Source organism: Barbus barbus (genome assembly GCF_936440315.1).
Source record: "Barbus barbus genome assembly, chromosome: 24".
Classification (NCBI taxonomy): domain Eukaryota; kingdom Metazoa; phylum Chordata; class Actinopteri; order Cypriniformes; family Cyprinidae; genus Barbus; species Barbus barbus.
The window spans coordinates 12,861,958-12,889,819 of NC_136752.1; the positions used below are offsets into that span (position 1 = coordinate 12,861,958).

General features: G+C 37.3%; 1 protein-coding gene across 1 annotated transcript; it reads left to right on the plus strand.

Moving 5' to 3' along the window:
* LOC306843893 (PIN2/TERF1-interacting telomerase inhibitor 1-like) lies at positions 1 to 27,398 on the plus strand. The gene is made up of 7 exons (XM_079375598.1): positions 1 to 243; positions 623 to 732; positions 1,249 to 1,341; positions 1,454 to 1,535; positions 1,834 to 1,917; positions 8,160 to 8,245; positions 26,567 to 27,398. Exons 1-7 carry the CDS (start codon positions 225 to 227, stop codon positions 27,107 to 27,109), a joined length of 1,017 nt encoding a protein of 338 aa, XP_079231724.1. The 5' UTR covers positions 1 to 224; the 3' UTR covers positions 27,110 to 27,398.
* Positions 27,399 to 27,862: the final 464 nt, after the last annotated feature.

A 27,862-nucleotide genomic window follows, 5' to 3' on the forward strand; every position in this document is an offset into this window, starting at 1 on the left:
AGACTACTAGTGCATATATAGGCTATTTGATGGCGTAAATAATCTAAATTCGTGTTTGATATAGTTTGTTGTGGGTTTTAAATAATAGCATATTATATAATAATACTGAAAAGTTTTAGACAACAGACATGTATACGTTAATTTATACAATACATTTATTTTAACCAGGCACAAATTGGACAACCTGCCTGTTCCTCCATGTGTTCAAGGACCCCTCCCTCAAGATGCCTATGCTTGCCGAACGTGAGTTTACAATTTGAAATGTATTATTTTAGGCTAGTTTTATAAGTTTTAAAACATTAGTTGCCACTTTTTGTAAGATTGTATTAGGATTGTGTATTATATTTGGATGAACGTGGTGTATTAAAGTCATTCTTGCGTTCCTCCACGTTGTTTAGCATGTTTGCTAGCAGGTTAGCCGTCGTGGCTCTTTAATATGAGGGCGAATCATGAGTTGTCAAATACATTTATTCTGATTTATACTGTATTTTATAGACGCACAACTTGTGTGATATTGTTTTCTGATTGAAAAGTAACATTAAAGTGGATGTTTTGTTAATGCGGTGGTTTAATATTGAGAGTTTGTAAAATAACATTATATATTGTTTTGATATTTCATAAGGTCGTCGTAAGCAGAAGTGGTCTGTGGACCCTAGAAACTGCGCATGGAGCAACGATGAGTCCAAAATTGGACAGAAAATGCTGGAACGCATGGGCTGGTCCAAAGGAAAGGTAGCAGGTTTAACACAAAATAACAACAAAATAGGTCAAATATACATTTTAGCATAAAAACATCTCAATTTAAAGTGTTCGAATTCAGGGGAGAATTTTGGCCCATTTGACAGCTGCCACATCAAGATCACGCGCATGGGTTGTTATGACTTTAAAATCGAACATTCTTGAACACCGATATTTTAAATTCTGCCCATATAAATATGTCGCCAACTGGCTGGCATAGATGAGGATTTGTTTAAAATGCATAGTATTTGTGATAATCTTCTTGAAAGTACCAAACAAATCAGAATGAATGAATAAATAAAAACATGCATGGATACTTTTTTATTATGATAGATGGGGCCAGTGAAAGTGTTGTCTGGCAAATAAAAACTTTGTTTATTGAGAACTGAAATATTTTAATATGTGTTATACTCTTTGTTAAAACGTATACAGATTTATTTAACCGGAAATGTTATGGTTCTAATTGTATGATTATATTCATTTGTTTTTCCTGGTTTGTTTGTGTGGCAGGGTCTTGGCAAGAGTGAACAGGGGGCTACAGAACACATCAAGGTTAAAGTCAAGAACAACAGCCTGGGTCTGGGCACTACCGTAAACAACGAGGTGAGGAACCACTCCTGTTTTCTTGGCTTCGAGATTCTTTGTTCTGTTTTCTGCTTTTTCAGTTACAATCTGTAACTAGTAATCTTCTCGATGGTGTTTTTTGTGTTATTAGGATAACTGGATTGCCCACCAGGATGATTTTAATCAGCTCCTTGCTGAGCTTAACAGCTGCCATGGACAGAACAACTCTGACAGTAAGTTGAATTTTAAACATGAAGTGCAAAGCACCACCACAAAAAAGGCCAATTTAATTACAAGTGAGAGCAGCCCAATTGAACCTGATCATTGCAACTTTGAAACTTATGATTTCTATCTAGAGTTCACTAGGTGGTGCTATTGTGATGTTAAAATGACATGAAACGTACTATGGCCATTGTCATGTTGAGAAAAATCTGGTTTTCATTTCTCTTATGCTTTAGGTGTGTGATAACACTTTTTTTTGTGGTTATAATTTGTATTATTTTAATTTCTTCTGTTTTTGTATACTTTAAGCCCCCACACAGGAACAGGGTTTTAGTTTGGAGGAGAAGTCAAAGACATCCAAGAAAAGGGTCCATTACATGAAATTCACTAAGGGTGAGTCATTCAATGTCACAGCATCTTGCAAATTAGCTATTATATTGCATGACTTTATTTTGAGAGAACTTTGCTGTAAAACAGTGATTCTCTTTTGGACTCCAAGGTGACTCATTGTCCACAACAATATTTATACAATATATGACTTTTCAGGGGTTTTTTTTTCTTCACAATTTGTAACTGATAAAACATTTTTATATTTAGACTTCTTAATATATTTAGGATTTTCATGGCAATGTGAATCCATTTTTTTTATTTTTTTTTTTTAAAGAAATAAAACATTTTTTTTTGAGTGGGTGAAAAGTTAAAGTATCTTGAATTTTAGTTGTTTTGTCTTATTTTAATGCTTGATTTGTCATCTTGAGGCACCTTGGAAGTTAATTGATCATTTTTTGTGTGCCCTATATTCTGCGATTGACCTTTTCACAAAGAAATCGCTTGAGTTGCTCTCTATATCGTCAGATTTGTCTATTTCAGTCTGGTGGTAAAAGGTTGTTTCTTTTCTTTTTAAATAACCTACATGATGTGTTAATTTGAAAACAATTCATGAAGCCAAGCCAGTTTTTTTTTTTGTATTATTTTTTAATTTCCTTTCTAAATTAAACCCCCCCCCCCCCATCCATCACTTCCTGTGTTCAGTAGCTGAACTTTGTATGCTTTGGCTTATGTAGTAAAAGCTCACGGGTCACCGCTGCAGTAGATCAGCATGATCAAACTGTGCGGTCAGCTTAACCAGAAGGCCGTGCTGCCCCTAGTACAGAACGTCACTTCATAAAACTCCAAGTTTTCTGACTATGATGTTAACCTGAGTTTGATCTGGCAGTTGAACGATCTCCCTGCATGTTTTGTCACGTACTGTTGACCTCTGCTGAGAGGCTCACATTCTTCCCAGCATGGAAAGCACAGCGGCCTGATGTTTGTTGGCGGTCTTTATGAGTGGGAAATTTATTTACCCTCAGGTTTGGCATTCTTGATGCTTTGACATATTTAAGGATGGTATTTTTAGACATTGTCTCATTTTCCATGATGGAGGTTTACAGAAAATGTCAGGAATTTTGGGAAAAACTCGTCATCTCTTATCACCTGCGAGGACACCGTAGCATACCGCTCCTAAGCTTGACTTCCTGTTTCCTGTGAGGAGCACGGGCCAGCGCGCTTACTTCTCAAAATGGCCTCAATCAGCACCTGATGCGTCCCACAGATAACACTGGATCAAAAACAATGTTAATGTTGTTGTTGTCGTCGTTGTCTCTGTGTTTTTATAGCCTTTGTTTAAATATAAGAAGGAAGACCTTATTCTCAGTGGATGTGTCTCATGTCTCACGAGACGGACTGGATGTCTCGCACGCAACATCATCACGACCCCCTGTGGTAATTGGGCCACCTCACTAACCTCATGTCCATGACCTCAGCTCAACTCTGATTGGTTATGGCTGCCCTTTGTTTCCATAAGTCACACATTGTGACTTCCTGGGGTGGAAAAGCATCACTCAAGCTCATTAGGAAAAGGTTTTTTCCTACTCTTGTTATAATTGACATCACATTCTAAAACCTTAACCATTTAGAGGTTAACAGTAAAAGGTATTCATCATTTTTGCTGTGCAGTTCCACTAAAAGCCTCTTTGATTGATTTATGTTATGACAAATGAATTCTTGGAAGTAGAATGTGTTCTCGTAATTTGATCTATAACAGTCTGTTCAAGGTTTGTTGCGGTGTGTGAAATTGAACTAAGATGTCTTTGAAAACGTGACACTGGTTGTTACGACTGCTAACAGATTCGTAGTTTGTTGTCATGGATGTTGGCTCGTTGTATCATAGCGTCGGGGTTCTGCCCATCTCCCCTGTGGAGGCTTTGTTGATTGGATCACCTTTTGCTGATATTAGTTGCTCTGTAACCCATAGAAGGCCTCACCCTTTGTACGTTTCCTGAGTCCGCCTCACAAAAGCCGTTGCCAGGTTAAGGCCTTTAATTGATTAAACAGATAAACTACTTATAACTAATGCTTAAAGCGTGCTGCGCATTTTAAAGTAAAAGTGAAATGTAAATACTTCAGTTAGTATGGAGACCACTAAACACTCTTATATACCAGTGTACCATCATCTTAAAATGTTTAGATGCTTAAATGTTTGAAATATGTTTTAAAAGCTAAATGATGACTATATACACACTACTGGTTAAAGATTTGGGGCTCAGTATTTATACGATTTTAAAGAAGCCTCTTATGCTTACCGAGGCTGCGTTTAATAGTGCAAAATACATTAAAAATCAATAATATTTTCAAATGTAATTTAAAACAATATTATGTTTTTGAATATAATTTAAAGTGTAATTTATTCCTGTGATTTAAAAAGGTGAGTTTTCAACAGTCATTACAGTTTTCTGTGTCACATGAGCATTCAGAAATCATTTTAATATGGTGTTTTGGTGCTTAAGAAGCATTTCTTCTTATTTTTATTATTCTAATGTTGTAAATGGTTGTGCTGCTTAATGTTTTTGTAGAAATGCTGATTTTTTTTTTTTTTTTTTTAGGATGCCTTAATTGAAAATTCAAAAGAACTACATTATTTTTTTAATATTTATACATTGTCACTTTTGTTTTTGTTTTTTTTTAAATAAAAAAATACTGTCCCCACATTTTTTAATCGTATTTGTAAGAATATCTTTTTAGAACAAATAAACTATAATTTAAATTCTATTTTTACTGGCTTTTTCATATATTTTATTTATTATATAAAATTTGTATTTTATTAACATTATTTGTTATTTTCCATTTATCTAAGCAACAGGCTGTTATTTTGTAGAAAATTTAAATAAGTATTGTTGTTTGTTTGTTTATTTTATACACCAAAAAAAATTCATAATTTTATTTCAGAATTTGTTTTTTTTATTCTAAAAATAGCAAAGTGAGTAGTTGTCAACTTTTGACTATTAACCACTCCAAATGTAGTGTATATAGGCCTCTTGGTGTTAAATATCCTCTTGTTGCTGATTATCTTATTACAGTAAAATCAAGTGGAAGATGGTGCAACTTCATAAATTTCTGTCAATCTCATTAAGATGTTTTGGCCTGGAGGTAGCTGCGAGGTTGCTTGTTTCACAGATTGATGGCTTTCAGAACAGGAGAAGGGCACCAGCGTCTCCAGCGCCCATCTTAGACATGAGCAGTGTAAACCAGTAACCCAGATTTAATTGGCTGCCCATTTATCAACTGATCCAGTATTTCTTGATGCGAGTTAAACTCCAAGCACTTCATCATCTGTGTGGCTGAGTGGGTCAAGCTGTTACACAGATGAACGGAACGATTTTGGACCCCCTTCATTAATTATTGACCTGATATCTTTTCAGAAACAAACAAGTGCTAATAATATTTTCATCATTACTATTTCCTGCTTAGCCAGTTACCAGTTATCTTTTTTTGTCACCTTCACTTCTTGTTCCAGAAAATCCTTTTTCCTTGTTCATTTCATTGCAACTGAACAGCTTAGAACTTATCCAGTTGTCTTATGAGGCAATCAATTAGTATTTTGCTTGTCAGATTAGCAAGTCGATCCGAAAAAGCCTCTGTGATTGCTAATCTGGTTTGGCCAGAGTTCTGTCACATTCGTTGCCATCTCAACGGTGACCTTGCTTCCAGCAGGATTTCATAACCTGTGTGCACCAGTAGACTAAACTGCCACTCATCTGTGCTTTTCAGAGACATTAAAGCATTGTTTGTGGTAAAATTAATAGTTTACCACAAATTCTTTTGCTTTGAAGAAAGCTATATTTTCAATATAATGACATTTGAAAATGAATGTCTGATTCCCAATGATTTTTTTAAAAGAAGAATTGGTTGATTTATTTCACAAAACTGACCTGACTGATTATAAATTGGACCGATCTAGTTCTTGCATTAAATACTTACTGATTGAGTGACTCCTTATGAATCAGAATCATCCAGTTGTTGAGTTCACCTCACTGATTCAATGATTCAGTCACAGTGATTAATATCTTGCTAGATGGAAAGACTTTCAGTGACTTAAAGGAGTCATGACATGGACTTTTAAAAACATTATTTTAATGTTACTTGAGATTAATTTTTAAACTTTTTTTTTTGCCAGTAATCGGCCACTGTTATGATTGGCTAACGTCATTTCTTAAGAAACGTGTTTTGACAACATGAGCAGAAATAAAACGGTCATTTCCAGACAAAGCATTATGAAATCATTTACTAACGGTGTGTGATGCAGCTGCAGTCAGATCTAGTACAGATCTAGAAATGTTTCTTTGTGAACTCGTTTACAAAACAATATGCTCAGAATCCTCTGACATGATTCGGTGTGCCATTAAAACTAAACTATCCAATTGTTCCTTATGCTGGGATCCTCCTTACGCATCAAAGCAAAAGTTTGTTCAATCTATTTGTCCTATTGACAGACTCAAGTGCGTGGACCGTGTCAGAAAGCGAACGCACATCTCTGTACTCTATCCAATGTAGACAAGATAGCGGCACTTTTTGTAATTGTAATTTCTACACTAAAACATTATGGGCTAAAAACAACCCAACTTGTGTTATTTGGCAACCCAGCGCTGGGTAAATATTGGACCGAACACATGCTGGGTTATTTTGACCCAGCTGACTGGGTTAAACATTTTTACCCACCATGCTGGGTTGTTTAATATATTGTTTAAAAATTATTAAATTGCTGGCTTAAAATGGGCTGAAAATTCAAAATCACACACAGAATTGCTATAGGCAACAGCAATAATCAAAAGATGATGATTTATTATTAAACATGAACACCCATGGACAAAATACAAGACAAATTGAATTTATTTGGATGAATACAGCATATTACAATATTACATTTAAAATCATTTAACAAGCTTTTTAGAAATAAAAAAGTTTACACTTAAGTGTATTCAACCGTTCTCTGTAATCGCTTTTTACCAAAATAGTGCTAATTCTAGTGCCGGTGTGTCGGCGAAATCTGAGCTGAAGGGCTGCTGTTCGTGGGGGAACTGCAAACTTTAGACTGCAGCCTCAGGTTTCACTTGTAGCTGAGAGATGGCGTGGCTGACTCCAGAACCTGTCCAAAAACAAACAGTACTGAAATTAGAGAACAAATTTTAACATCAAATTAAATTACACTCTACACAAAGACCTCTTATATGCCAAAGATCAAGACAAATTTGATTTCTCATGACCCCTTTAAATTTCAGTGTGATTTCGCACAAAGCTGTCATTTGACTTCTGAATATCTAGAATATAGAACACATGAGTGCTACGGACAGGTTTTCATGATGGTTCTTTTGCATTTTTGAAGCTTTAAACTTCCAGTCCCCATTCCTTGCAGTTATATGGAAAAAGCAAAAGCGATCGGTATATGACTCAAAATGTTCTCAATTTTAGTTGCGTTAATCCTCTGAAGGTTTCCAGTGGCATTTGTAGTTACACCCAATCTAACCCTTTGTTAGTTGATAGATCTCTTTTCCAAAAGTAAAAAGGTCATTTTTAGGCTCCACTTGTTGTCCACTGAGATCAGTGGAAGGCTTGTTCGGCCTGGCCTTTTGTTTAGGCTGCTTACAGGATACCTTGGTTACTTGAAGGCAAGGTCTCCCCTTTGAAAGCCATGCTGAAAAAGACCCTAGAGCAATAAATAAGCGAGTGTTATCTGGAGCTGCTTGGAGGAAGAGGATGCAGCTGTACGAACAGGACTCGTGGCTGAGACGGGCGCCCAGGCACTCCTGGAGCCTTTGAGCTGCTGGAAAACGGGAGGTGTGAGGTGGGGCCGCCCTTGCACCGTTTGTTTTTCCTCTGCCACTTCATCCCCTGCGACCACGCAATGTGCCCTCTTTTACCTCTAAACCTTTCCTCTCGGCAGGAGTTCAAAACCGTCCAGTGACCCTTATCCATTTAAATCAATAGTTTACACAGTTGAACACCACTAGAAAAATATCCATTTGTCAACAAGTTGCGCCCGGAAACGTTTCCTTTTCATCTCTTCAGGCGTTTGTGAAATGCATAATAAACACAGTTCTCTTTTTAAATCGAAAAGGAACTGTCTGTAACATCTTTTAAATATGTATTTGGTAGCGCATGTTAGTTTGACAGGTTTGGCAGAAGCATCTGCAGGTTGAATAGAACCCTGTTGCCCTCATATGAAGCAGAACACAAAATGTTTACACAAATGTCCTATTGTGTGGAATAATGTCAAAGATCTATTAAAAAGTCTCCTTGTTTTTAACCTTTTCTCACAGGAAAGGACCTGTCCAGTCGCAGCAAAACAGACCTAGCTTGTATTTTTGGGAAGCGATCGAAACGAGAGACAAGAGACCAAGATGAGGTAAGCGGTGCAAGTTGACAATATATTCATAGTGTGTGTATAATTTTTTTTTTTTTCTTCAAAATTTGCTACAATAATATTCCAGGTTCAAGATAATGTTTATTATCAAAAAAATTCCATTTGTCCCTCCTTTTTTTGTTTAAAGTGAAATACTAGGTTAAGATGTGGTCACATTTAAGGTCCTTGCACACTGAGTCAGAAATTTTCATATGCATTTCTTCTTTTATTCTGTATTCGTCATCTTTTCCTATCAAATTGCTTGCTATGTATGCGAAATCTCAGAAAATCGAACCTGGTCCAATTTTTTTTATGATGGACGAAAGTTTCAGAGACAGTGTGTAAACGTAATTGACACAACTTTATTTTTTACCGCATAAAGACCTTTAACTGTTGTTTTTGTGGGCAAAATTCTGCAATTTTAATAGGAATCCACACGGTCCACTGAATTTTTTTTCATGAAGGTGAAATATATCCCCTTGCAGATTTAGCCATTTTCACAGATTTTTCACATTAGCCAACCTTGTTAAACCTTCTTAGTTTGAAAGTGACCTCTGTGTGATCTCTTGCCAAAATTTTGAAAACTATGGATGAGTTACTGTAACATGCATAACCAAGACACAAATGCTGTTTAAAGGGTTAATTCACCCAAAAATGATAATTCTGTCATTAATTACTCACCCTCATGTTGTTCCAAACCTGTAAGACTTTTGTTCATCTTCTGAACAGAAACTAAGATATTTTTGATGAAATCTGAGAGCTTTCTGACCCTGCATGGACAAGGTCCTACAGCTTTGGAAGGACATGAGGATGAGTAGTTTTTGGTGAACTAACCCTTACGTTACTTTAAGATCCGAAATTAGCCGTTCCTCAATGTTGAGCTGACATTTGAAATGCTACATAAATCATGAGCGTAATATTGAGATGTAGCAAAGCTATTGCAGAAGATTGCATGTCACCTTATGGTCCAGCCCACCTGTAAGCACCGCTGACCTCTGCTGTCACGTGACCCGCTCGCAGCAAGTTTCAGGCTGATAATGAGCCGTGTCATAGCATGCAGTCTGACTCCACACACGAGTCACTGTAGGCAGGAATCTCGCTTAAATCCCCTTAACGGATTTGCACCCTCTCTCTCCTCTTTCACCCCTAGTCCTGTCAGCCACCTGTGTCAAATCAGGTAGTGTATTTCTGATGATGTGCTAGTGGGCACGATCAAACCGCATTTCCCCATCATCTCCCAGTTACAGGAGGCTGTGATAGAAGTAAAAAACAGAATTACTGATGATCCCCTCAAACCCTGGAAACTTGGTTTGGAGAAGTTGGTTTCAAGGGATTATTTAGTGGAGTTTTTGGCTTACACGGCTAGTTTGAATTCAGTTTGATGGCGGCTCTGCCAGCCCATGTTGCGTCTGTATTTCCTTTGTAAGTCCACCTTGAATTTGGCATTGTAATTTATTTCTACACCTATTATTTTGTGAGCAGACCCATCTTTTGCTTATTTTTTTTGTTGAGATGTAAATACTATACTGCAGTTTGGGGGTTTTGTTCTTAGTGAGATTTGTATTTCCATAAGGAAATACCAATGCTTGCGAGGCAGCAGAAGAATAGTTTTAGGTAAGCTTAGGTTTTAAGCTTTGGCTCGTAAATGAAATGCCGCATCAGAGCTGCTTTGCTGTTGTCATGACACTCTGCGTGTGCCTCGTTTTTTGGCTGCTGTGCAAAGACGGTGTTGTGTTATATGTTGATTCTCGTACAGCATAAAAATGGCTGGTTATTTTGGTATTTTCCTAAATCGAGTATGTGAATAAATGAAAAGACCAGTTGATGTGTCCATTTTCAATGGCAAATATTATAACAATATCAATAGGGGATTATCAGTCAGCATTTCATGTAAATTGACTTTTTATTCCTTACAGGAAGTTCAAATCAATTCATTCTTCAGTGTATAAAACAGGAAATTGCCCTCATTATTAATGGTTGTTTGGTTTTTAGTGATCTAGTTGCTAAGTGCCAGTGTATATGGAATTACTCAACAATGAGCTGAGCATTTTTGCAACATGCTTATGGGATGTTTTGTAAACTGAATAGATGAAATGGGGTTTGCTGAACTAATCATACCTGCTTTTTTTATATTGTTCATAGGAAAATTAATTCGTAATATTATGTGCTTTCTATTCATTAAAAAGAATCCTGAAAAAACGTTTCCACAGAAATATTAACACAACTGTTCTCAGTATTGATAATAATAAAAAAAATGTTTCTCGAGCACCAATTCAGCCTATTAGAATGATTTCTGAAGGATTATGTGACACTGAAGACTGGAGAATTGATGCTGAAAATTCAGTTTTGCAACACAGGAATAAGTTATTTGAAAATATATTTAAACAGTTATTTTAAATTGTAATGTTTCACAATGTTACTGTTTTTACATGCAGCCTTGGTGAGCAAAGTAAGCTTCTTTCAAAAACATGAAAAAATTTTATTTTTTCAAATGTGAATATTTTGTTTATACATTATAAGTTATTAAATAAGCTGATTTTATATTTTGGTTATATTGGCTATTTTTACGTATTGCTTATTGTCCACCCTCTTTTCTAGCCATCCACATCAGCCTTTAAAACCTATATGAATTAACATTGTGGATATATATTTTGACAGTCGCAGAATGTGTATCTACATATCATGACGTTTGTCACGTAGATCCCAGTTTAATTTTCTTTACATTTTCCTCTTGTTCGACAGTGCTTTGTGACGTAGCAGTACATTTAATGTATGTGGTCTGAAGCCCCCCTAAACTGCCTCTTTACTGAGAAAGCAACACAATAGCAGTGGCTCATACTTTGCCTGAATTTGGAAGTGGCGGTGTGCTATATTTTTTATTTTTTTCTTCAGCTAATCGTTTTGTTGCAGTTTATTATTGTCTTGCTCTGGAGGGACTTCATTGACCGGATTGAAAACCAATCTGAACAGGTTCACAATGGTATCCCAGGAGGCTGTGTGGCGAAGGGCTGGTGGTGAGCCCTGTAAAAGAGGGGCAGTTAGGCCTGCATAGGAAGCCAATGAGGGGGCGTTGTTTATGTGTGCATTGTGTGCTTGTGCTGCGATATGGCCAGTGGAAGATTTTTACCTAGGTGCATATTGTAGATGCATCCTGGGTTCACGACGGGGCAACAAGAGGGGCTGATGCTTTAAATGCTTTAGTCTGAGCGGGGAGGGCAATTATATACTTGTTCCATAGAGGTTTTTGTGACCAGTCTTGTGTCATCACTGTGTCACTTTCGGGTTTTTAGTGCATTGCTCAGTTAGTGTTCACGCAGAGTGCCGATCTCACTGCTGCTGTGTCTTGGCCGCCCTCACTCCCACCTCTTGCACCAGGGGTTTTCCTCCTTTCCCTCAGAGCTTCCTGCCAGTCTCTTATCTCTTGTCACAGTGTTCTCTGACACACACATGTATGCACATGGGAGGCCTTTCCAAGTCGCCGCTGGTCTCATTACCTTGATTTAAGAAGCTGTTATGGAGCTGTGTTTATATTTTGTTGGCGTAGTAGTATTTTCTTTTTTTTAAAGTTACAAATTGATTCCTCCTGGAACTAACGCGGGTTTGGCGGGTGTTCATTTCATACTTTGTGACAGCTTATTTAATGAATAAATTCTAGATTGTATTTAATGTATAAGGTACATTTATAACTAACTGGTAATGTCATAGTGGTATCGTGTAGTCAGTGCAATCGAATCTATACCTGTGGAACCGACAGCACTGTTCATCTAATAAAGATCTTCATAGCTAGCAAACCATAGCCTTTTCAGATTTGCTTTCACCTGACTGTAGATCCAAAGCCACGTCTTCATCGCTTTTGATGTTCTTAAACTCTCTGTTATCTGAGAGAAAACCGCTTCAGACGACACTGAACGAATCATTCAAACTGATTCACGAACCGATTCACTGGTTTGCCAACAGGTTTGTTCGAGCCTTCGAACAGAATTGACTCAAAAGAATGAATCATTCGCGAATGGGCATCGTTCATTGCCCAGAGAAAAGTAGACGGCGTGTTTGGAATAAACTGAAGCATTTTTAACTTTATTATTATGTATTGCAATAAAGTAACGAGAGGAGCGTCGCACAAAGTAACTAAGTAAAATTGCAGTTTTTTCACTAAAAATGTACTTGAGTAAAAGTACCCATTTTTAAATGTACTCTAAAAGTATTAGTTACCCAAAAAATTTACTCAAGTAAATGTAACGAAGTAAATGTAACTCGTTACTACCCACCTCTGAGCAGGACAATGATCCAAAACACACCAGCAAATCCACCTCTGAATGGCTGAAGAAAAACAAAATGAAGACTTTGGAGTGGCCTAGTCAAAGTCCTGACCTGAATCCTATTGAGATGCTGTGGCATGACCTTAAAAAGGCGGTTCATACTCGAAAACCCTCCAATGTGGTTGAATTACAACAATTCTGCCAAGATGAGTGGGCCAAAATTCCTCCACAGCGCTGTAACAGACTCATTGCAAGTTATCGCAAACGCTTGATTGCAGTTGTTGCTGCTAAGGGTGTCCAACCAGTTATTAGGTTTAGGGGGCAAGCACTTTTTCACACAGGGCCATGTGGGTTTGGATTTTGTTTTCCCTTCATAATAAAAAACTTCATACAAGTAAACACAACATGCAGTTTTTGAGTTAATCTTTGATTAATATTTAAATTTGTTTGATGATCTGAAACATTAAAGTGTGACAAACATGCAAAAAAAATAAAAAATCAGGAAGGGGGCCAACACTTTTTCACACGACTGTACATAAAGATACACACACACATTATGCAAACAAAAACTTTTATTTTGGATGCGATTAATCGCGATTTAATCATTTGACAGCACTACTTTTGTTGTTTTTTTAAACTCGCACACAACAATTTCACAGCAGTTTCTACCTAGTAAAAATATTTTAAAGCTTGTATATTTTTAGTATTTTATTCATTGCCTTGACTTTTCCACACCTTTAAAATTCCCTCATATGTCCCAGTTTTTAAAGACAGTTTGAATCCTAGTTCATAAATAAAAATGACAGTTAAAATAAGACGGTGCCAGCTTACATCTTCATTTTTGGCTGCTTTAGCTTATTTTCAAACTTTTGTCTTATTTTGAATTGTTTCAGCCCATCCTGCAGCAGGAAGTTTGCTGAGGCCCCTCAGTGGGCCCTGGCCCTCTGGTTGAGAATCACTGGTAACCAGCATGTTGGAAAGATGGCATTGACCGCTGTCTGGAGGCCGTGCTGCTATCCATCACTGCCTTCTGCTCTGAGCGATGTGGGAAAATCTCAAAGGCACGGAGAGTGATGTTCACGACTAGGGCTTTTGGCATTACTATGTTTTTTTTTTTTTTGTGCATGTCTCACAACTGTTGGCTTTTCTCGATCACTTTTTTTTCGTATTTTTAGATTTCGGTATTTATTCCTGTTGTCTCTCTTATTGCGTTCCCTCCCCATCTCTTTCTGTCTCGTTGGCTCGTTCTCTTCTCGGGGGCCTTAGTTAGGCTGTAGGCTAGTGTGTACAGAGTCATGAGGAGTGGGTGTGATTTATCTCCCTTGGCCCCTCCGTAGCCCCCTCCACTCCGGCAGGCCCAAAGGAAAGAGCCGAGTTTGCTTGAACGTGGCTCGGTTTGCGAGGCCCCAGCATTAGCTGAAATAAACCCTCCTGCTGCTGGTGAAAAATGTCTTGTGATTGGCTAATTAATCAGTCAAAAGGGGAGCGTCGCGGCCTGTGACTTGAGGGACCCGAGCAGGCGACCGCTGAGGGCCTGCTGATAAATGGACTCCCTCCTGCTTCATACATCAGTGAAACTTAGTCATTTTTTACCACTGCTCTTTGCGTCAATGGTGGATCGCTAAGGCCTACACTTATATATTTCGCGTGAAACTCCATCTGTGTGTGTGGAATGTGTTTCAGACAATCGTCTGATTTAGTCTGTGTGCTTTAAATTGCTCAATAATTAGTCTATTCAGCATAATCTGCACATCAAAGTTTTAGTGTCGATATTGTGCCCCAGATTTTTTCAGTTTGAAGCTGCAAACAATAGATTAGAGTTTGAAAATTGCATTGATAAATTTGATATTTGTTTTGATTATAATATAGGTAAGTTTTGAATATATTTATTATGTGTATTTGTGCCTTTGCCATTTATTTTGGCTAAAATAGATCCGTTGCTACCTGTTGCTGGAAATCCCTTGCTTAAAAACTAATTTTACAATATACATAACTGTTCAAGTATGGAGTCAGTAAGATAAAAATATATAAATGTATAAATAAATATAAAGAAATTAAAAACAAAAAATCTATCTGTCTTATCTAAAGAAACAGTAAGGACATTTATGAAGTTTATATAACATACAAATGTCATTTAACAAAAGCAATCAGCAACTGTTATCAGCATTAATAATAATAATAAACATTTCTTAAGCACCAGATCAGCATATTAGTTATTTCTGAAGGATCATGTGATACTGAAGGCTGGAGTAATGATGCTGAAAATTCAGCTTTGCAATCACAGCAATAAATTTGTTTGTAAAATATATTTTCTATTAAATAAAAATAAACATTATTATAAAATGTCAATACGTTTTTACTGTATTTAATTAAATGCAGCCGTGGTGGGCATAAGAGATTATTTGCTAAAAAATTTACAGAGGCTTGCCTTTTTTTATTGTACCTGAATATTTTAATTTATGAAGCAGAGATTTATTTTTGCAATCATTTAAATGTATAAATTATTAACAACAATATTATATTTAAGTTTAATCAATTTGTTAGGAACTTTTTTCAGCAGAGAAAAATATTGTCTGCATTTAATAATATATATATTAGTGCTGTCAAACGATTAATCGCAATTAATCGGATTCAAAATAAAACTTGTTTACATAATATATATGTGTAGTGTATATTTGTGTATATATAAAGACACACACAGCATATATTTTGTAAATATTTACTTGTATTTGTGTATATATTTATATTCATAATTTATCATATATAAATATATTTAATATATAAACGTAACATATTTTTCTTAAATATATACAAGCGTGTGTGTAGTATCGATTGGGTTTTCTTTCTTAATCGCTGAGACAGTTCGTGTCTGGGGTTGTCTCCATGGTTCCAGTCAGGCGGTCAGGCATCTCCTCTCGCTGTGTTTCCAGGGGTTGGCGTGACCCCCTGTGGCCTCTCCCACTCCCACGCCAGCTCCAACACAAAGCCCTCAGACTGGAGGGTGGTACCTGTAGCTGTTCTGAATCAGCCCACGCCCGTCCTCATGAAGGATCGGTGGCCAGTTGACTCACCCGTTCCCCTGATGCCGCTGCCTCACCAAATGAGGAGAAGAGGCTGCACCATTTGGCAGATGAAGCGGTGAAGGGGCGAGAGGCAGCAATGTCATTGGCCGCATGGGAGCCGGCTGGTGGGTGGAGTTGAATACTGAAATGCTGCTGAGGATGCAAAAGTTCAGCTCCAAATATGCCAGCAGGCTGATGTGGAGATTAATCCACATTTAACATATTACACAAATTTAGAGAGAAAACTCTCCATTTAACATTTTTATTTTATTGTATTTTATTTGATCATATGAAGCTTTTTAAACTTATACAACCATTTACAATTGTGAGGTTAGTAAGTTTTTTTTTTTTTTTTTTTTTTTTTTTTTTTTCTTGAAAGTATCTTATGCTCACCAAGGCTGCAGTTATTTGATTAGAATATACAGAAAAAAAATCTAATACTATTGTAAAATATTATTGCAATTTTAAAAAATCAATTTCTAATTCTATTTTCATTTTCTATTGTAATATATTTGATGTAATTATAAAGCTGAATTTTCAGCATCATTACTGCAGTCTTCAGTGTCACATGATCCTTCAGAAATCATTCTAATATGCTGATTTTCTGCTTAAGCAACATTTCTTATTATCATGAATAAATGCTTTTTTCTTTTTTTTTTATAGGATTCTTTGTATACAAAGTTCATATGAACAGCACTTACTTGAAACTAAAGTTTTTTTGTGTCTTTGCTGTCACTTTTGATCAATTTAATGCATGCTTGCTAAAAAGTATCAGTGTATTTCAGAAATGGTAGTGAATGTTGGAGCCATGGCTTAGTGATAAGCAATGTGTTTTGGTGCTTTTGTTGGTGGTGCAAGTTCAAATCTGGCTTGCAACATCTCCAGATTTCATTTTTCTATCCCTTTCATTTCCATGTACTCTCTTCTCCTCCCTTTAAAGGGTACAAAACCTTAATAATAAAATGAGAAGTTACTTTAAGTATAAAAACAGAACCTTTTTTTCACATGACCGTATCTGCCCATGGCATATTATGACTAGAGGATTAGTGGTCATTTAGGAGCAGACAGCAGTGCGTGCTGGCACGTTGTATCCATGCGCTCCAGCATGTTTAACTTCTCAACTAATGCAGTAACCGAAGCCTATGCGCCAGTGTTCAAAGGCATGTTTGTTTTTGAGCGGGAGAGCTCTAATATGTTCTCAGATAACATCTAATTGCCTCAAACAAAAGCGCAGCCTCCCTTACGCTGTTGACAGGTCGACAGAATAATGAAGAAACAGACCGAAATGACTGCTTGCTACATACCCTCCGGCAACTGGCTTTACGCCCATGCCAACCCACTGACACGTACAAATTAGTGTGAAAATAAAAACGGCATTAACTAAAAAGGGTAACTGAAATGGCCAACTTCTGCAGTCATTGTTGGCCCAGGCAGGGCTGCCCTGGCATGATGATTACAGTACGAACAGAGGAAGCTTAACCGCCTGACGCTCCTCAGAGCCACCACCGCTGCTGTTTTCGTGGGCCTCGGCTTGCATTTAATCACCGCCAGTTTAATCTAATAAATCACCGCAGGGTAGAGAATAAATGGTGTGTCCTCCATCTTGGGGCTGACACATCAGCTCCTTAGAGGGCACGGAAAGGCAAGCACTTTACAATGTAAAGCAAGCAGAGTTTAGTGATGATGCCCTATGCAGCGCATTGTCGCCATTTGTTACTCATGATAAGTAATGAAGTCTGGGGTTGGTGGAGAGGTCTGCATCACGCCGGCTTACTGTTTGCGTTAGGTGTAGGTGTTTATCACTTCATCACTTACGCCTTCATTTGACCTGTTTTATTCATTATTTTTCATTGTTTCGTTGTTTAATTATTAATATTGATCATGTAATTATAAATGATTGGAATAATAATACAAATATACACTAAATAAATTATTTTAGGTTACATGGTGTTAAATTGGTGTAAAAATGTTAATAGTAGTAATAATAATAATAATAATAATAATAATAAAAATAATTATTATACATTTTTACATAAAAATAGTAAAATAGCTTATTTTTATTTTTCCAATTTAACAAACCATGCAAGCTAAAAGAATGTCTTGTGTCGGTTTATCACATTATTATTATTATTATTATTATTATTATTATTATTATTATTATTGGTTTATAATAATAGCAATAATACAAAACAGTTTAAAAAATATTGTTGTTGTTGTTTTATTTTACCATTTTAACATACACAAGGCATCCTCAAAATGTATTTTGGTGCTTATTATTATTATTATTATTATTATTATGGTTGTTGTTGTTCATAATAATAATAATAATAATAATAATAATAATACAAGAGAATTTATTCTTATTTTGTTATACAATTTTAACATACAAAAAATTTATTTTGGTATAAATTATCAATAACAATAACAACAAAAATATGCAGCTGTGCTTTCCATATCTGTATAGCTTTTGGTCTATTGCAATGAGGCCGTTTTTTGCAACATTTCAATGCATCCTTTATTTTTGTTTGATTGCATGTGTTCTAGGAAGTTGTCTGAAGTTTTGAGTACATGATTTACATCGAGTCTTCATTGCTTAGAGCATTATGCTTAACATACATTTAAAGTGCCTGAGAAACATGAATCAAAGGATGGCTTGTAATTAGACTATTTGCTTTGTTCTGTTTTGTTACATTACATTCATGTAATGTATTAAATCATGATACATGTTAAAATGCTCATTAAAGCATGCAAAGCACTGTATTGTGTGGGTGCCACCTGTTTTGCTGTCCGCCCACGTGAATAGTATGAAGGATGGCGCGGCGGGTCCTTTCTCCTCATCAGGGAGGGACAGCTGGGTAATCTGGGTCCCGATCCATAAACCTAGGCCACCACCAAATTTATAATAGTGGCAGGACAATGAGAACACACTCGCACAATCAGCCCTCTTCCCAATATCGTCTCAATATTATCCATCGGCCTGTGAGTGTAATGGGCCGGGATCTATTTTGTTTAGAATATAGTTTAACTTGGAACCCTCAAAGGAGTAAATTATCTTCAAATGCTTCCATCCTCAAAAACTGGATAAGAGAAAAACATGTTGATGCCTTTCCCTGAATGAAGATCGATTGAGCATTCAACTTTAGCTCTTACCATGCCCTTATCTGTAGTTGATACCCCACCAAGATCTAAATTACTTATTTTATTTAGTCTGGAACCATTATGTACATTTTTAAGAGTTTAAAAATAAAATCCTTTTAAAAATGATTTGAAAGTTAGCTAAACGTTTTTTTAATAAAGTAGAGTTTTGTTTGTAAGATACAATCAAAGCAAGAGAGACCAGTACAAACACTAACACAGTGTCTTTTTCTTATATTTAATATGTATATATTCAATATTTTATAGTTTTTTTTTTATTTTTTATAATGATCAAAACACCATTTTTGTACTGTGTAGCCACTGTATAAAGTAGTATTAAGTATAAAATATCTATAATTTAAATAATCATAACTCTGGAAATGTTCTACGGTTGGCGATGCACTGAGAGCTAAATAAGTTATTCATTCAATCAGCCATAATTTTTTGGTTTTAATTTTTAAAAATTTTTTTTTTCATTTAAATTAAATATACAAATTAGCAAAACAGGGATCATAATTTGATAAATATGAGAGAGAATTTTAAGTCTGCTTTGCAAGGTACAATCAAAGCAAGAGACACCAAAGTACACTTTAATACAATGTCTTTTTTTAAATATTTAAAAAAAAAACTGTCAGTATTATCATTTATTTATTTTTTAAGATTGTAGCACACTACTAACACATTTTGAACTTACCTGTACGTTGCTTGTTTTACATGCCCCCTGTATTAATGCATCTATACATTTTTGATGGTTTAACATCTTCAGCTGGGATTATTGTAAAAGTATTGCGAAATATCAGTACTGGAAATAATCATAACTTTATATATATATAGCACAGTGTTATTGTACCACATTGCAGTCTTTAATCCCTGGACACTAGAAGTTCTCATTGCTGACGCAGCATTTGCAGTGCTAAACTAGCGTAGTCAGAGCGCCATGTCTCTACGCAGGAAGGAATATTACTTTTGTATTATAAATTAGGGACACTCTGACATAGCACAGAGTGGGACAAATTAGTTGCAGTTTTCAGCAGCAAATTCAAGTGTTGTCACGATTTGGGTTTTTTTTTGGTTCGTGAACACATTGACTTTTTTTTTTTCTCCACCTTTCTTGGCTCCTTCGGACTGTCTGCTGCAATGTGTTGGCGTCAGCGGCGATGTCTTGTTCTTTGGTTTCCTCATCGCAGCCTTTTGAATGCCCTGACACCCCCCTCCAAGTCCAGCCCCACTACCGCGCCGCCCCCACCCCTCCAGCCGCCAATGCCTGGGGAGAGCGGAGCAGGAAAGAGCCCATAGCTCCTGCTGCAAGGGCCTTATCTGAGTGCTGCACACAGTTCAGGGAACGCATCCTCTTCCTGGGGCCTCCAATCTGCCAGGAGCAGAGAAAGAAAGAGGGGAATGTGGAGGCAGAAGAAGCCAGAGAGCGTCTGAGAACATTCGGGGGCCATTTTTGTTGTGTTTACACCCTCATTAGGACGTCCAAGCACAGTCATGAAACCTGGACTTGCGTTATCTCAGTGTCAGCCTTCCTGCTTGCTTGTTTGTTTGTTTGCACGTGCATGTATGTGCTTGCATGTGTGTGGTATAACCCAATCCGTGCTCAGCACTGTTGAGGGAATGCTACCAGCAGCACTTCTCTCGGCACATTAGAGAGATAAGCCTAATGGAGGTCCCCAGGCGGTGAGCCGTCGCACCACACACACACACACACGATCACCACCTCTCCGATGAAGAGGATTTCCCCACTTGCTACATCTCTCTTCCTCTTCTCCTCGTTCATTCTCCCCGGAGAGTAATTTCACAGTGTGCTCCAAAATGCCCCCCAGTCGTTTCTCTAAGTCCCTGCTACACGCTGTCAGCCGCATCTCCTCTGAAGACCCCTTTCGGTCCCCCTCCAAACCAGAAATATAGATTTTCTTTTATTTGGAGGGAAAAGTGAGACTTCTGGTTTAATGAGCCTACATCTGCAGTTCTCAACTCTCTCTCTGGGCGATGTCCAACTTTTGAGGGACCTGTGGCAGCAACTTGTAGTCACCATAACCATCTAGAACAGTAGTTCCCAACTCCCAAACGCTGCATTAAAGAATGAACCCATCAGCTTGTCCTGAATTGGGAGTTTCAGATAAAAAAATATCCACTGGACCAGGGTTGGGAAGCGCTGATCTAGAACAGTGGTTCTCAAATAAGATAGTCCACCCAGAAATGAAAAATCTCTCATCAGTTACTCATGCTCATGTCATTCGACTTAGTTTTCTGCTGAACGCAAAAGGTGTTTTGAAGAATGTTGGTGACCAAACAATTTCGGGTGACATTGACTTTCCGTAGTGTTTTTTTTCCATCCTCTCAAAATCAATAGGACCTAAAACCATTTAGTTTCCAACATTCTTTAAAATACTCTCATTTGTGTTACATGAAAGAATGCAAGTCATACAGGTTTGGAACAACATGAGAGTGAGTAAATGATGACAGATTTTTCATTTTTAGGACTATCCCTTCAACAAATTTTGCTTTGGAAGTCATGGTGACCACAGTCAGAAAAAAAAAGTTGACGTGGTAACCCATACTCTGACTTGTTGCTCTGCGTTTAACCCATCCAAGTTCACATCCAACAATAACAATTCATTTTTAAAGTTTGTCTGAAGAAATGAAAAATCAGAATGGTTCATCCTTGCACGTTTAATTTTTTTTTTATTACTTCTCTCTGGTTATGTATGCATATCTTCTGCAATCATCTAGTTCACTTAAACCCGGCCTTTTCTAACAATTGACCATAGTCTTGCATCTGCCTCTATTCAATCAACAACTGATGAATATATCCAAGTCTCTCTGTACTATTTTCTTTTCTTTTTTCGATATTCTGTTTTACTCTGGTACGTCACAATGCAGAAAAAGACTGATCGCTACTACTGTTAAATCACTACTTTACAATTATTATTATAATAATATACCGTATATCACAATATAACAATAGTGCTAACACTACTACTACTAATATTGTCATAAAATATTTTATCCTAATGTTTTAGTTCAGCTGTTTGTCACGATTTATCTAACTTAAATCTGAATGCTGATGAGCTTTAAGCTCTTCAGCATTGTAAGTAGTCACATGTATTTTGTTGTTTCTTGGCTGTACAAAACCTTTGGAATCAGTTTTTCTTTTTTTTTCTTTTTTGTCCAGTCCCTCCATACATCTTTTGAAAAATGCCGTTTTCACCGGTGTCTCTGGCGTAATGTAGAGCACCGGCGTGGTTTAGCGCCAGCTTCAGAGTGGATATTCTTCACTGCAAATCATTATGCATTGAGGAGGCCATTAGCAAAATGAAGACGAATGAGAGAGAGAGTCACCGTGATAAAGTATTGGAGGACGACAGTTTAATCTAAAGTGTTCCTCTGTGGTCTTTCAACATAGTCACTGTGTCGTGCTACAGTTTGGCCTGTTATGATTAAGCTGTATGCTATGCTAGAAAGTTTGTTCTTTATCTTAATGCTTATAATCACTGTCTTAGTTTGGCCAACACAAGCACTGCCTCTCACTCATCAGGCAAGTTTTTCAGGAATCAGTTGTTTAATCCAGTCATTTACACACTGACTTGTAGATAACACCCCCTTTTGAATCCGTTTCCTCTTTATATATATATATATATATATATATATATACATATACATACATGGTGGGGAATATTATACAACACGACGTAAAAATATATTAAGACATTAACAGAATCAGATTCTTGACAGATGGAGAACAAATGATTTCTCTTCAGACAATTTTTATTTATTTATTTAAACTAAGCGTGTTTTGTATATGTCTCTTAGCAGATAGTTCAGATGAAGTTCAGTGATGTCACTAGATACTTGGGACAAGTCTCAGCATGACTGGAAGCTGATTGACACCAGTTTAAGCATTTAATGACACGCATACATAGGGGTGTGTGCATCAAGGTTCTTTAAATGAACTGAGGGGTTGTCCTGTTCATTGCTAACAGACAGGACTCTGTTTCACTGCTGGATGTGATTATCAGTTTGTTCCACTTTCATGTTGAGTTCTTTGTCTAGTCTTTGTGATAAGATGATGATTATTATTATAACTACAACAAAAGTACATAATAATAATAATAATAATAATAATAATGTAATAACTATAATAATGTTTTATTAAAATATATATTTTTATTTTTATATAATATATTTATATATTATTATATTTTAAATATAAAAATATTAAATTGTGTATAAATTAGATTATTGTATTATACAGTTTTTTTTTTACAGTAATAGCAATAATATTGATTAATAATGAACTATTATTATTGTAAATTAATTATTAGAATTTTTGTATTAAGTTTTTAGATTTTATTATGTAAGTTATGGTTAGTTCACCCAAAAATGAAAATTCAGTCATTAATTACTCACCTTCATATCGTTCCAAACCCGTAAGACCTTCGTTCATCTTTAGAACACAAATCAAGCTATTTTTGATGGAATCTGAGAGCTCTCTGACACTAGAAACGTAGTAAGGACATCGGTACAATAGTCCATGTGACATCAGGGCTTCAACCGTAAATTTTACTAAGCTACGAGAATACTTTTTGGGAAAAAAAATAAATAAATAAAAATTTAGAAATGTAGAAAATGTATCTGCGTGGCACAGCTGACACAGAACAGCAAACGCAGATACTCTCCAAAATGGCTCCCGGGTGACGTGGAGGAGATGAATTGTTGAATAATGTCGTTATTTTTTTTCTTTTGCTCAGTTACTTTTATAAAAAGTAATATAGAAGTATAATAATTACAATTTATCATCATCAAATTTGATTTTGAATTTTATAGTACACTGTAAAATTTATTTTATTATTATTATTAATTGTATGTTTGGTATGGTTATTATTATACTGTATACAGTTTTTACATTTTTATATATTTTATATTTTAGTAAATTACTAGAAAATATACTGTAATAATATTTTTCAATATATTTTTTAGTTTTATTAAAAAATATAATCCGAAGAGCTTTATTGGCCAGGTATGTTTACACATACGAGGAATTTGTTATAGTGACAAAAGCTCCACTGCGACAGGACACAGATATTAAAAGAATAATATCCAAATAGGCAATGTACAAAACAGCAAAAACACAATATATAATATAGACAATTATGTGTGTACAGTCTGATATGTGCAAATTGAAATGAAAAAAATAAGTGTGGTGAATAAATGTATAATAAAGTTGTGTGTTCTGCGTTTATTGTTGAGTGTTCATGAGATGGATTGCCTGAGGGAAGAAACTGTTTCTGTGTCTGGTCGTTCTGGTTCTCAGAGCTCTGTAGCGTCGACCAGATGGTAACAGTTCAAAGAGGGAGTGTGCTGGATGTGAGGGGTCCAGAGTGATATTACCAGCCCTTTTGCTCACTCTGGATAAGTACAGTTCTTGGAGAGTGGGGAGGGTTGTACCAATGATTCGCTCAGCAGTCCGGACTACCCTCAGTAGTCTTCTGAGGTCAGATTTGGTAGCTGAGCTGAACCAGACAGTTATTGAAGTGCAGAGAATGGATTCAGTGATGGCAGAGTAGAACTGTTTCAGCAGCTCCTGTGGCAGGTTGAACTTCCTCAGCTGGCGAAGGAAGTACAACCTCTGCTGGGCCTTTTTGACAATAGACTCAATGTGATTGTCCCACTTCAGGTCCTGAGAAATTGTGGTGCCCAGGAATCTGAATGACTCCACTGAAGTCTCAGTGCTGTTCATGATGGTGAGTGGGGGGAGTGCAGGAGGGATTCTCCTGAAGTCCACCATCATTTCCACAGTTTTGAGCGTGTTAAGCTCCAGGTTGTTAAGACTGCACCATACAGCCAGCTCCTTAACCTCCTGTCTGTAAGCAGACTCGTCATCGTCCTGAATGACGCCGATCAGTGTGGTGTCGTCTGCAAACTTCAGGAGCTTGACAGAGGGGTCTTTAGATTTGCAGTCATTCGTGTAGAGCAGTGGGGAGAGAACGCAGCCCTGAGGAGCTCCAGTGCTGATGGTACGAGTGCTGGATGTGAATTTACCAAGCTTTACTAACTGCTGTCTGTCTGTCAGGAAGCTGTTGATCCACTGGCAGACAGAGGTGGGGACGGAAAGCTGTGTCAGATTATTCTGAAGGGTGTCCGTGATGATGGTGTTAAAAGCGGAGCTGAAGTCCTCACAGGATCCTCACATAAGTCCCTGGTCTGTCCAGATGCTGCAGGATGAAGTGCAGTCCCATGTTGACCGCATCATCCACAGACCTATTTGCTCTGTAGGCAAACTGCAGGTGGTCCAGTAAGTGTCCAGTGATGTCCTTCAGATAAGCCAAAACCAGACTTTCAAATGATTTCATGGCCACAGACGTTAGAGCCACAGGTCTGTAGTCATTAAGTCCAGTAATTTTGGGTTTCTTTGGGACGGGGATTATTTGAAGCATGAGGGGACTTGGCACAGGTCCAGTGACCTGTTGAAGATCTGTGTGAAGATGGGGGCCAGCTGGTCAGCACAGAAGCCTGGTGCTTTCCTCCTTTTGTTCTTTCTGAAGACCTGGCGCACGTCATCTTCACTTATCTGAATTGTAGGTGTGGGGGAGGAATGCACATATCCTCACAGAAACTGATATAAGATGTTACAGTCTCTGTGAGCTCGTCCAGATCGGTGGCAGCAGCTTCAAAAACAGTCCAATCAGTGAGAGAGAAACAGGCTTGTAAATCCTGCTCTGTTTCATTAGTCCATCTTTTAACAGTTCTTAATACAGGTTTTGCAGATTTAAGTTTCTGCCTGTAGGTCGGAATAAGTTGAACCAAACAGTGATCAGAGAGTCCTAAAGCTGCTCGTGGGACAGAGTGATATGCATCACTGTTATTTTTGTGTAACAGTGATCCAATATATTACTGTCTCTGGTGGGACATGTGATGTGCTGTCTGTATTTTGGCAGTTTGCGGGAGAGATTTGCTTTATTAAAGTCCCCGAGAATGATTAAAGCAGACTCTGGGTGGTGGTGTTCTGTGTCTGTGATCAGATCAGCCAGTTTCTGTAAAGCTGTGCTCGCGTGCGCTTGCGGTGGAATGTAGACGAGAATGAGCGAGCAGAACTCCCGCGGCGAATAGAACGGCTTGCAGTTAATGAATAGCGTTTCTAGATCTGAACAGCACATCTTCTTTAACACAGTTACATCTGTACACCACCTCTCATTGATGTAAAAGCACGTCCCGCCGCTGCACGATTCCGCCGTTGATTCCGCGTCCTGATCTGCTCTGATCAGCTGGAAGTTAGCCAGATGTAGCACGCTGTCCAGTATGTCGCCATTCAGCCAGGTTTCCGTGAAACACAGAGCAGCAAATCTAAACGGATTTAGTCCGTTTTGTTGGGTAGAGAGCGGAGATTCGCTAGGTGGATGCTAGGCACCGGCATTCGAAATCCACGCTGTCTGAGCTTCACGAGCGCGCCGGCTCGCTTCCCCCGTCTGCGCGTCCTGAAGCGTTTGACCAGAGCTACGGCTCCGCCAACTAAAATGTCCATCAAAACGTCCGAATAGTCAAAATCCGGTAAAAGATTTTGTGGTGTGTTCTGCCGAATGTTCAGCAGGTCATCTCTGGTAAAACTGATTCTTTTTGAGAAACAAAAAACAGGAAAAACAAACAAAAACGGTACAAACAATGAAGAGCAAAGCACAGTAGCTGCCATCTGCGGAGCCATCTTAGATCTATCTGTTGTATATTTAAGTTGTATATTTAAGCTGTCCATCATCATCATCATCATCATCATCATCAAAAAATTAACCAATAAATGTATTAATTTAGAATTTTTCTTTCATGTAACTTCACTTTTTATATTGTTATATTTATTTATATCTTTCATTTAGGGAAGCAGTGGACCTGACTCTCAGGAAGAGAGCAAAGAGGACAAAGACACAGTTACTAAACCCAACCCAGAGAGACAATCACACACAGTGACCAGCACACTGACCATGCACGAGTACTTCGCCCAACGGATGGCCCAGATCAAGAAGACTCAAGCTGGACGAGACCCAGCCCCATTTTCATCTGAGGTCAGCAGCAACGCACCTTCTCCGCTGGCTACATCTGCCTCCATGGAGGACTCCCCGGACACCAGTGATATGGAACAGTCCAAAAAGAAGAAAAAAGACAGGGAGGGTGATAGAGATGGCGTAGAGCAAGATGCACTGACCTCAGTAACAGGGGAGAGTGTTGAAGAGCCAAATCACTCACAGAAGAAGAAAAAGAACAAGAGGAAACGAGAGGAGCGGGATGAGGATGGGACTGAAGTGTGCAGCGCTCCTGCAGTAACGGATGGCATCACTGAAGATGAAGCTCCCACCACAGGAAAGAGGAAGAAGGACAAAAAACATCTCTTGAGGTTCGTTCAGATGAACCTAAAACAATAGAAATTGAGAATATGGACCCTAAAGTTTCAGATAAAAAGAAAAAGAGAGAACATGATGGAGAGGAAGGAGTGACTGAGGAAGTGGTGTCCAAAAAGAACAAGAAAAAACAAAGTGAAAAAAAATTACAATTGACTTCTCTCGAAACTCTTGACACTTTGATATCATCATGATTTTAATATTGAGATCACCAAAATGAATGAAAACGAAGCCAATGAATTTACATATAGAATTGGTGTGTATCTCCATATTTAAACTATGAAAATAAAATAATAAAAACATCTAAACTGCATGTGTGGTTGATGTGTTTTTCTTTGTTGTCAGGTTTCCAGGAAGTAACATGCTTGGATGCATGCTACAAGAGCAATATGGGCCATAGCTATGTCTATATATCTAAAATATATAGAGAAAATAGTGTTGTCCTGAATGTAGCAAAAATATATATATATTTTTTTTTTCATGAGTAATGAAATACCATAACAGTGTTCTGTTCAGAAGCAGATTTGTTAATGTTTCAAATGCTACCTATAGAAGTTATTTAATTGATATAATTTAATATAGATAATTGCTTGGCTAAATCGGTTTTAAATCTGTGTTTTAAGTATTTACACATGTCAGAGTATTTAACATAATTTAGAGAAAGACTAATCAGGTGAGAAATGATGTATTCTACATAACCAGACTAACACTGGCAGAATTAGTGAAACTCAGTTATGTAATTTTGCTTTGTTATAGTTTATATAGGACTAAAATAAT

Excerpts from the sequence above, each read along its gene's own strand:
- LOC306843893 (XM_079375598.1), top strand. Across the intron at positions 733-1,248 it reads TGGGCTGGTCCAAAGGAAAG|GGTCTTGGCAAGAGTGAACA; the intron begins GTAGCAGGTTTA and ends TTTGTGTGGCAG. Across the intron at positions 1,536-1,833 it reads TGGACAGAACAACTCTGACA|CCCCCACACAGGAACAGGGT; the intron begins GTAAGTTGAATT and ends GTATACTTTAAG.